Source organism: Nelumbo nucifera, chromosome 8, assembly GCF_055504915.1.
Source record: "Nelumbo nucifera cultivar China Antique chromosome 8, China Antique-T2T, whole genome shotgun sequence".
NCBI classification, from domain to species: domain Eukaryota; kingdom Viridiplantae; phylum Streptophyta; class Magnoliopsida; order Proteales; family Nelumbonaceae; genus Nelumbo; species Nelumbo nucifera.
Genome location: NC_142656.1, coordinates 19857672 through 19869874, shown reverse-complemented (window position 1 = coordinate 19869874; position 12203 = coordinate 19857672). Strand labels below are relative to the sequence as shown.

Here is a 12203-nt window from a genome sequence, read left to right as displayed (position 1 = left end):
GAATATGTTGATATAAGTAGTGATTCATTCAGTTTGATTGTGTGAATATTAGTGCTCTCTTTTAATTCTTTTCTTGCTTCTGCAGGTTCATGACACATCGAACCATTGCTTGAGTTTGCAGTCATGGAATTGTGGTCTCTGTTGGGATTTTCATGTCTCAAAAAAATATTATTTCTGTGTAAATTAAATGGTATTCACTTTTGATAAATGCTTCAATGCCTGTATGTGTGTCTTCAGGTTGTGTTTGAGTCCGTATTTCCTCCTCACACAGCACACACGTTGCAGAGTCAATGCACGGGTGCAAATGGGTATGAGCGACCATCCTTAATTTGAGGAGGAAATTCAGATTAATTCGTTGTGTTTGAACTAGACTCTCTGTCTCTCTGTTTAGGGTATATTTTTTTCCTTTTAATTCCTCCTTTAGACATAAGAGTTAAAACAATATTTGATAGGAGATGGAGTTGTTAATTAATTAGTACTTTTTGAAAACAAATTAAGGAAAGGTTTTAGTATAAAGCATAAGCCTCAAGGGAGGTTTAATTAGTTTTTTCAAAAGTACTTCCTTTATTGATATTTCATTAAACCAGCAAATTAAAACGACAGCAATAACAACTAACTGAAAAGTGAAGGAACACAAACAGACTAAAGACCAAATACTATAGCACACAGGGCAGGAGACACAGTAGCAAACTAGAGATCTAAAACACTACAACTTAAGGAGGACTGTTAGAACTGGTAGCCCTGTCTTTATTTAAAATATAAAGATCAATGATCGATCCATAGCAATCACAGCATCAATCCACGTATTGAGCAATCGCATGCAGTTTAATCATTTCCACATTACTGAGGCTGCAAAAGCAAATTAAAGCAACATTAAACAATTAATAATATAATCAGTACTGCTGCATGTAAGTAATTACTAGGATCTGAGCAAGTAGTCATCTAATTTAATTTGTCTCTACTTTAATTTCTGATGCATATTAAAGTAAAGAAATGAAGAGTTTGGATCGGTGGGACTTATAATACGTACCAACTCCCGAAAGGATCCACTCGTCGTCATCAGTGACGTTCCAGGCGAAAAATCCACGTAGTCCTTCCCTACTAGCATATTTAACCTTGGTTTTAATTGCCTTTACATCATCATAGCAAATCCAAGTTGATCCAGAATGACAGTAATTGGTCCCCAAGTCTGCTTTGTATAATATTGCTGCTTCGTTTTTCTGAATGAAGGCATCGATTTCTTTGTAAGACATTTTACCGTCAGCGGTAAAGGGGCCAATTGCTGGTGCACCCAGACCATTTCTTGCAGGGTCAGCGAGCTTAAATGCGAAGCCATAGAAATTCAAACCCATAACTATTTTATCACGAGCCAACCCGGCCCTAATCCAGGATTGGATGCAGGAACTCGTGCAGAGTCGGCCATGCCGCTCGTATAGAGGGGCATGAGAACTAGTAACCTGAAACGAATACGGCATGTAATAGTCATAAGCCTTAACGTTGACCCAGTCCAGATTCTCCTTCATTGAATCAACTGGGTAAGTTATTCTTGCACGGCCTGCACGACGTTCTGGGGAGTGATAAACAGATGCCGTTAAGAGCAATTCCGCCGGCTGGCTAGCGGAAGTTGCCTTGGCTTTCACGTTAGCTCTCCACTCCTTCAAAAGTAGACCCAGGTTAGTCGTATCATCAGTTTCGGTATCGAGGAAATTCCAGTCAAGGTTGAGCCCATCGAATGAATGTTTTAGAGCAATTTCTATGGAAGAATCAATGAATTCCTTCCGAGAAGTGGCATCACTTGCCATGGAAGAAAAATAGTCAGCTGGGGTGTTTTCTCCACCAATGGAGAGAAGGGTTTTAATACTCGGGTTGCTTCGTTGCAGTGTGGTTTTGAAGGTGGACAAAGTGATTTGGTCTTGGGGAGGGATTGTAACCTGGTTCTGAGGGTCTAAGTCTGCGAATGCATAGAAGAAATGTGTAAAGAAAGATGCATCAATGTCAGACACTGGGATTCCACTGTCTGGGAGCCAGTAGCCGGCCTTAACCACTGCCATGGAATGAAGCCGAAGGAGGAGAACGAACACAAAAGAGGAAAAGAGAGACTGTCCCCTATTTTTTTTGGAAGCCTGGAAGGGATAGTTTATCTGGATAGAATGCCTTTCAGAATGAGCATATTTATAGACAAAAAAGTCAATTCCATTCCTTAGGCCTGTTAATTAATGTTCCTTACTTCCTTAATTACAAAATGAAAAAGATATAAGACCGTAGGGGCATTCATTAATAATTGTTATGTTGTATTTTAATTCAAACTTCCCATAAGTCACATCACACATGCAAGTGTAGTAGGTCTCTACTTTGTCTCTCCTCACACTCACACTCACACTGGGGCGCCTCACATGCACATCGACGGTGCATTGGGAACATCTCCATCCATCTCCCGTGAATAATAACTTAAAAGTAAGTACGGGAGATGTTCTCCAGTCCCCACGCATGGTAGGATGTGCTTGTGAGGAGCAGATCCGGTCTCTGTTTGTTTGATCACATGGGAAACCAACTCTTTGCTAGTACACCTGAAGGCTTTATGCATGAAGATTTTGTAAAACCCTTGTTGGAGGAGCAAGGTGTGAAATCGATGGTGACAATTACGTTTTACGTTTTGTGGTTGTTGGCAAAATTTAATTAATGCATGTTATTGAGAGGTTTCCATAATCGAATGGATTAATTAGGTATTAATTTATAAGATGTAAGATGTGTTATAAAAATCCTGATAACTACCTCAGATTTGTCTCCATTCGGGAGACTTTTCCTTTTCTTTATTTTTTTTTTATTTTAAAAGTTGAATAATTTATTTTCAGTAACTACCTCAGATTTATCCTCATTTGGATTATTAATTTTAAAAGTTTAATAACCTATTTTCAATAATAATCAAATCAAGATTACGTCACACTAACATTTGTCTCTTCTGGACGGCATGTTCCACTTCCTTACGTTTTAGCAGCTCGCCACCAGCCAGTTCGGCACTCTGGTCAGCTCGGCACCTAATAGGCAGCTCGGCCCTTTGGTCACTTCATCACCTAATCTACCCAGTTCAGACCAATTCGGCACCTAACCTGCCCATCTTGCCTCAGTCAGCTCGACACCAAATCTTCCCCCAGTTCGGCCGAGTCAGCTCGGCATCCAGGTCCTCATCCAGCAAAAGTTCTCCACTTTGGCCTCTTAGTCATCGACCACTTGGAAGCAGACGAAATGACGAGGTATTTAGCACAAAAAATTGAGACTTGGCCAAAAAATTGATTCGTCAATTGGCGTCGTCTGTGGAACTCAAAGGCCAAAAATTTAGTTTCTCACCTTTTAGAAACTAAAAGCTCTCACATTCTAGTTTCCATTTTCTAGGAACTCAAAGGCTATGCAGGAAGTTGATGACCAATAGACTAAGCAGCTCTACCAACTTTATTTCAACTCGGATAAAGCCTCATCAGTCCTCTTCGCGAGGTACCCTCTATAAATATGAGCTCTTTGTGGCTTCCGCGGGAGTAGGCGGCCAACAGACTGCATGGACGCCTTTTCCGGTCGAGCCTTCCAAGGCTCCCGTGCGAGCTGTTGACCTAAAGTCAGTAGTGTTGCCCCCGTAGGTCGAGCTCCTAGTAGCTTCTTGTAGGAGTGGGTAACCGATGTCACTAACAAGGCTAATGCAGCGCAGCCGTAGCTCTAAAATGTCGAGTTGATAAAAGACCTCGGCACCACATAAGACCTAGTCGCCTCTTCGGCATGGGCAAAATCAAAGATCAAGGAGAGTGGACTACGAGTCGCTCCCAGAGCCTAAGGGCTAAAGTGCCGAACTGGCAAAGACAATGGCACCACAAAAAACCCAGTCGCCTCTTCGGCATGGGCAAAATCAAGGGTATGGAGAGTGGACCGCGTGTCACTCACAGAGTCTAAAGAATTGAATCGACACTTATGAGCTCATCGAATTAGTCATTTCAGGCCAAAAGGAGCAATCTACTCCATTCGCCGAGTTACTTTCAGCTCGGGAGTGGGGGGCAAATGATGAGGGCGGATTTGGCCCTCCAATGATATTGTGACACATGGCACCTCGGAACAACTAGGTGACACCTGGAACCACTTAGGCAACAACTTCCCTTAGCCAAGTTGATGGTGTCCCACCTGGTGGCCTGGCCCAAGCGCGACCTGGCGAACTGGCCTAGGCGCCGACCTGGCGGCCTGGCACAGGTGCGAACTGGCAGCCTAGCACAGGCGCCGACCTAGCATCCTGGCACAGGCGCCGACCAAGCGACCTGCGAGACGTGCTCGCCGACAAATTCAGCACACATATCCTAACACTCCTACTCTCCTTGGAAGTTGGCCCACGTACCGAACGATTCGGAGGGTGGTCAACATGCTTGGCGGTTGCCTCAAGGAATCACAGACCACTTAGATGACTTCTCGGAAATCTCGGATGCGGTGCATGAAACCCACGCCAAACTATGCCTATATAAAGGCACCAACCCCAATGGCATAGGGGGCAAATAAGCATATTCTATCTCTCATACTTTGTGATTTTTAGCTCGTTGTCTACTATGAGATTACTCACTTAAGCATCGGAGCGACCTCGTTGGGTTAGCCACCCCAAGTCCTCTGACATTGGTTCCTCGCAGGTCTAAAGAACTATGCCTATATTTATTGCTTGTTATATATAAGCAATAAATAAGTAAAATAACATAAACAAACTGTAAAATTTCCAATTATTTGATTAAGACATGTAAAAAATACATAAACTATCAATTATCCTTACATAAAATTCAAATTATTATTAAATCCAATATGTAATACATAAAGTTCATATGCTTTCCAACAATATATGGGTGGAAAGGATTGGATTTAGCCAAATACCATAGCCTATATACCCATACCTGTACAGGTTGTAGAATCCCAAAACTCGCCTCCTCCCCAAAATCTGTATCTGTCTTTCAAGCAAATAAAAAAAAAAAAAAAAAAAAACACACTATCAAGGCAGGTATGTGGATACCCAAGGGTAGGGTAAATATTAACATCCTAGCTCTTCTGCTATTTCCTCTTTTTTTTTTTTAAGTAAATCTCGTAAACAATATTCTAGCTACAACTAGGGGTGATTATTTCAGCCCGGCCTAGCCTAGCCCGGAAAATCTGGTTTTGGGCCTAGGTTTTTTGTTAAGGCCCAGCCCGCATCAGACCCACAAAATTTAGGACCGGGCTTGGGCATTGTTTTTTAGGCCCGGCCCGGATATTTAAAAATAATATAATATATATAATATAATATATATATATATATATATATCTTTATGTATATATGTTATTTAAAAATATTTGATAATTGATGTTTTATATATTAAATAGAGATTTGTAGGAAATTAAAGATTTTAATCCTACAGCCTTAGATATTACCAAATTCAAATTTAGTATTTAATGGAAAATAGAAATTACTAAACCTTAATCTTCTCGGCTGTCTCTCTCTCTCTCTCTCACCAATTTTACAAAACCATCGCCAATTCGGGCGGAAGTGATGAACCTTATCGGTTGGTAGCGTTATCTTCCAACTAACGCGGAAACGGGTGCTATCGTGACAAAAATCCCAGAACTGATCCGTGAAACCCACGAGGACACGACTATATAAAGGCTCCACCCGAGAGGTTCAAGGTACGCGTGATTATTCAGCTCTCTTGCTCTCTACACTCTAAAGCTTTCTAAGCTCGCAACAGTCTACTGATTTAAGCATCGGAGCGACCACGCCGTGCTAGAAACCCCGGGTTCTCTGATCATTTTGCAGATCAACTTTGTCCGTCGTCCGCCTAGAATCCAGATCACCTCCAGCAGGGAGCAGCTAGATCGCACTACATCATTTGGCGTCGTCTGTGGGAATCGCTGCAAAAAGCCTTTTTTCCACCATTAATCACAGAATCAAATCCATGGCATCATCCTCCAACAACGCCAGACAAAACAACAAAGCGAACGTCTCCGGGGGGCAGCCTCAGTTCCCGTCTGTCTGCATAGGTCAGTTCACCATACCGTTTACTGTGGCTGGGGTCCCAACACTGACCATGCCTCAAGCAACTACACAGGTAAACGCACCACTCCCCCCAGTAGTTGGCGCGACCTTTGCTTAACCATCTGTGGTTCCCCATGGAGTCGGGCAATCCCAGCTTGACGACCTGCTACACTGTGTCCGAGTCATTCAGGTCCAAATGCAACAGGTCCAACAGTATCAACACTATCAACAGCAAGTCCTCCATCATCTCTACCAGCAACAGTATCAGCAGGAATTCCCTCCTCTGCAACAAAATCAGCAACCGGTTCCACCTCGGCACCCAGAGGTACAGAACCAATCTCGTCAGCAGAACACTCGCTCTCCCCGTCGAGGCGAGACCACCCAAGTTCCACTTCCTCTTAGGAGTCAGGTCTCGTCCCGCGGCAGGAGGGATAGACAAGTCACCCCGTCCGCTTCACATGGCAACATGGTGAACAGGTCAGGAGATACACAGCCGGCTAGAGCCATTTTACCCCGGCCCTCGCATCATAAAGGTTCTTTTGCAGGGAACTGGTTCGTGGTTCTGGCCATAGACTCAAGGCGAGGCCCTTCCGTCCAAGGCAGTCAGCCTCAGCAACCAGAGTCACTCCGCGCCAGAATGGTACCCGAACACACAGAGGTCAGCAGCACCAATGTGGAGCTGATCAAACAACAGCAACGAAGGCGTCACAAGGCACGCCGATCTACAGTTCTTAGCCAGCTCACCGGGCCTAGCCAGCCAAAGCAGGTAAAAGGTAAAGAGGAGGTGAGCTCAGTAGCCAAAAAGACCCCTCCTCTCCTCTCCGGGTCATCCCCTCTGTCCTCCGAGCTCCTGGCGACCCCGATGCCGAAGGACTTCAAAATGCCTCTGCTGGACAAATACGATGGATCTTTTGATCCAAACGATCATGTGGACTCCTTCCAGTCCCAGATGCACCTAGCTGGGGCTGATGAGTCCTGCATGTGCGTGGCCTTCTCCACAACGTTCAAAGGAGTAGCTCGCACATGGTACAGGAACCTCGTGCCAGGGACATTCAAAAGCTGGACGCAGTTCGTAGAGATGTTCACCTCGCACTTTATCACTAGCAAGAAGTGCTTGAGGTCCCAAGAAAGCCTCCTCAACATAGTCCAAAGAGAAGGGGAGTCTATCAAAAGCTACATTAAACACTTCAACGACACCTTCTTACAGATCCCCGATCTAGACCCAGCTGTGAGGCTCACGACAGCGAAAAAAGGTATTACCCACACGGAATTCAAGTGGCATGTAGTGGCCAACATGCCGAAGGACATCGCCGAATTCCTCAAGCTCGCCGATCAGTTCATCGGGACCGAAGAAGAGATGAACCAGAAAAATGAAATTCCAGCGGAAAAGAGGAAAATAGAAGGTGACAACGGTGGCAGCAAATGAAGAAAGAGCAAGTCCCCGACCAGGGGAGGAAACAAATCCGGGAGCCGATCTCCTTCACGATCTCATTAGTCAAGTCGGCATTCCAGAACTCCGCCGATTGAAAGGACGAGCTACACGCCCCTCAATGCGAAGCGATGAGAAATTCTTATGGCGATCAAAGACGCCTCCTACGTGAAGTGGCCACCTCGGTTGAGGGGAGATTCCGCCACCAGAAACAGAAATGTATATTGTCATTTTTATAAAGACCACAGTCATAGCACCAAAAGTTGTTAAAATCTCCGTGATGAGATTGAAGAGCTCATCTGTCGCGGATATCTAAAAAAATTCATACAGAAAGGAGACAGAGATCAGGCTAACCGCCAAACAAACCGGCAGGGGGAGGAAAGAAATAATGCTCCCGAATCCACCAACGGGCAGAGTGAGCAGCCGCAAAGATAGTTACTAGAAGAAAGACCGATCCACGGAGTAATCAATATGATTACTGACGGATCCATCATCGCGGACTGCACCTCAACAACGGGTAAAGCCTCATTTACAAATGGAGCCTTAGTTACAAACAAAAAAAATAAAGAAGGCTGGTAGGTGCATTTACTAATATTTGTTTTGTTATATTTTAATTCAAAATTCGAATCAGTCCGAAGTCACATGCAAGTGTTTGGAACGGATATTGTATTCTTTAAAAAACAGCGCCATGTCAGCAATACCTCATTTTTTTTCTTTTGCTAGCATCAATATGCTAATGCATGCTGTGGCATTGAAAAATGCCATTGTGGCAAAAACCAGCAATAGTCCCAAAAAAAAAATATAACAAATCATTTATTTAAAAAACGATATTGGTTCCAAATTGTTGTTGGAACCAATATCGTTGACCAATATGGAACCGTTAGTCCATGGCAGCACACATGTTGACCAATAGGGATTATTATTATTATTGAAAAGGTTTTTTATATCCCAATTGTTGTTGGAATTTGAGAAAACTCCATCTATGTCATGATTCCATTGCCTATTGAGGTTTATGTATAACCTTCGGCCAATAAACACGTTTTGTCCTTAATTATTGGCAAAACTTAAATTAATGCATGTTATTGAGAAGTTTCCATCATCCAGATGATTAATTAGGTATAATAACTTCGAAGATGTTCCTGATAACTACTCCAGATTTGTCCCCATTCGTGTAAGACTTTTTTTTTTCTTTTTTTTTTTTAATTTTGTATGTTGTATACTTTATTGATTACATCTAACCATGATTTGTCTCTTAGAGAGGGCATGTTATATACACTTCTTTATGGAAAATTCATGATACCGAAAAGTAATTGTAAGGTTTCAATTTGTTCAAAGAAAAAGAAATAAATAATAACTAATTTTAAATTATCGTTTAAAGTTATTTAATATCAAAATAAGATTGAAACAAAAGATACCTATGCTTGTTAATAGTTATTGGATTGGACCAATTTGGTCCAAAATATTTATTAGATTGGATTGGACCTGGTCCATCGGTAACAAAATTATATTGAATTGGGTTGGATTAAGTCAATATCTAGTCCATTGATATAAGATAAGAATATATATGCCAATGGTCCAAAGTAGAAATGTATAATGACAAGAAAATCCTTCCCATAAATAACAAAATTAAAAGATCTTTCTATCAAATTTAAGTTTTGAAAAATACCAATGCCCAAATATATAGATTCTACAAATTCCAATTATCACATCTAGATCCCCATTTTCAACTGTAGCCTCTCTTCAAACAAGACTAGGGTTGAAACTCAGAATACCAATTTGTTTTCATAAAAAATAAAATTGTATTTTTGGTTCAAACAGAAAAAAAAAACAATATTTTATTAATAATAATTGATCATTAAACTTAGCTTCCCACTATTTCTTTCTTCCTTTATTTTTCTTGTAAAAATTGATCTCTACTCCTTTTATAGACTATTTGGACTTTCTACATTTTCTCCAAACATGATTATCCTATTTATGGACCCAAATAGCATAAAGGCATTTTGATCTTGCAAAACTCTAAATTGGTAATATCAGTGTATTTTTGGATTTATGAGAATTTCCAAAAATAATATGATGGCATTCTATTAACCCTTATGATAATATATAATGGAAGGATGTTTGTATTAAGCAAACATAAGTAATAGGAATCATCTTATTATCCTCACATTAAATAGATTTCTCAGCTGCTTTTTAAGTGGCTTCTGACAAAATGGAATTAACCTGTGATCCTGATCAATGCCATTAACCTCTTGTGATCCCCAACTGCTCTCCACCGCCACCGCCCACCACCACTTTTAATCTTTCATTCCACTCCACCAGGAAGTCAGGAACCCTCCCCGTTTTAGTTTAAAACTTTTTCAAGGCTCCAGTACAAAGTGTGTGGTTAAGTTTGGAACTTGGGTTCTAAACTTTCTAAGACTAAGACATCAACCACACCAAGTTGTCTCTGATGACAACAAGATTGCAAATATAGTTCCACATATCAACATACCATGTCAAAGCAACAAAATTCAAATCAATGGAAAGTTCTCCAAATCTTACAGAATCTGGTTCGGGGGAAGATATGAGAAGCCCCAGACAAGGATTTGTAATATATTTATCCAACTCTTAAAGTCTTGACAACAAATCCTAATAAACACAAGTGATAAAAGATCTTCTGTATTGGCTCTTGCCTGTCTTCCACTTCATATGAGATGGCCTCACTTTTTTGGAATCACCACTCACAGGCCAATTTGCACTTTCAGTGAGACAAAAGGGAGACCAAGTGGGCTCTCCAGTAACATTTGAAAGACCATTAAAACAAGGTGGAAATGATCAGAATGCATTAATTGCTTGTTCATTTTAGACAGAATGTTCTTCCCTCACAAAAGGGCTTCTCCAATATTCTTCCCTCTCTCTCGCTGTTAACATAATCTGTTCCAGAAGAAACACCAATCTGATTGTTTCCAACTGAATTCACAGAATGTTGTTTGAGCTTGTTTAAACATTAATTAATTACTTACCAGTTGACACATGCAGAAAGAGCTTAAGGTTATTGCATGCATCTCTTTGCCAAGGCCATAAGTCGACAGGGTCCTTGTGTGTTTGTGTCCATAACAACATCATACCTGAATATTTTGTTTTTAAATTATGAACCCATTTGAGGACTGAATTAGATAACTAAATATTGATTTATGAATGCCATCAAAAAAAGACAAGCCAATTATATATATTAAAAGAAGACGAACCTTTCATCAAAGGTTGTATTAGCAGCTGAGTTCAATATTACATCGACTTCTTCTGCAATGTCTTCAGCTAACTTTGCTTTTATTCCAATTAGATTCACAGATGTTTCCCACAACAGGAACTAATTTGCTCAACATGAAAGCTTCATACGATTTTCCACGGGCATGTTGATGGCACTTGAAAAGTTGTGTTCTTAAGATCTAAACATCTTTAATGAAGTAAAGAAAAATTTGAGACACCATGATAATTGATAATACTAGAACTGAACTTAAAATATAGAATCCTTCAATAAACATACTTCAGCCTTCAATCTGTTCATTGCAGATTCCTTGTTCATTACATCTGGAGACATCATCAAATTTCTAACTGGAGACTTCAGATTAAGCAAAGCTCGGTCAAATGGTCTATTCTGGGAAGCTGTTTGGCCCCATTTTCTAGCAAGGGGCTGGCATTCTGAGCAGCCTAAGTCTTTCAAGAGAAACAGATGAGGATAGCTCTGAGGAGCCAACAGATGAGCCAGATTCTGCTGACGTGTTGTCAAATGATCAAGCAAATACCAACACTTCCAGCCCAATGAAGGTTATCTTTGACAAGGGAGTGCACTCTGATTTGTCAGATTGTGGGCTTAGTGTTTTGGTGCAGGAGAAGCTAATGAATAACCCAGTTCCTATGAATTTCCCAGAGAACAATCACAAGGATCTGTCTGTCCATATGTCTAATAACAAACATCAGAGGAAGAACCAATTTAGCCGGAGAGTGAAATCTGGCCACTCAAACTATTGAGCTCCTGTCACAAAACGGCGGAGATTAACTGCTTGTAGTCGCAGTTTGAACAATTTCTCTGTAGCTCCAGGACAGGAGGAGCCCCATTGCCAGTCAGACTCACCTGATGGAAGTGAAAACATGGTTTCTCAAATGGGTATGTCTCTGGATAAGGCATCATCTACTAGCTCTTCTGCTAAAGACAATCCGGACAAGTGCTGCGACGGCATCTGCAAAGGCATTCCTGGCCAGAACTTTTTCGGCACAGAACTACCTCATGAGAAACCAAAACCCCGGACATTGATTGACCTGAACCTACCCATGTCCCACCGGATTTTGAAATTGATGAGCCCTTTTTCATGGAGGTGACAGACAGCCAGGATGACCCAAGTCAAGGGGGTCATCCATTCCATCTGAAAGACAGCACATGGAGGAGTCAGAGGTGTTACAAACCTCAAACAACATTGCTACCACAGAAGAGCAGCATATTGCAAATGCTAGGAGGCATATTGCAAATGCTAGGAGGCATAGCACTAGAAACCGGCCATTGACCACTAGAGCCTTGGAAGCTCTTGCTTCTGGATTCTTTAACACTAAACGGAGGAAGAGGAGCCCTGATGCTCTGTCGCATGAGAGCTCAATATCATTGTAGCCGTGTTTCATTTTCTCATCATTGACAAGAAAAATGAAGAAAATGACAAAAGCTTTATTGAATTGGCATTCTAATTTTATCTTTATTTTTGTAAATTAGGAAGGCGAAGTCCAATA

At 41.4% G+C, this 12203-nt stretch overlaps 1 protein-coding gene across 1 annotated transcript; it reads right to left on the bottom strand.

The window, feature by feature from the left end:
* Positions 1-544: 544 nt before the first annotated feature.
* On the bottom strand, positions 545-2157 carry LOC148789718 (class V chitinase-like). The gene is made up of 2 exons (XM_088892517.1): positions 1031-2157; positions 545-849 (listed from the first exon to the last, which is right to left on the bottom strand). The coding sequence occupies exons 1-2, from the start codon at positions 2049-2051 to the stop codon at positions 830-832; spliced, it is 1041 nt and encodes a 346-aa protein (XP_088748643.1). The 5' UTR covers positions 2052-2157; the 3' UTR covers positions 545-829.
* Between the last annotated feature and the right edge of the window lie 10046 nt (positions 2158-12203).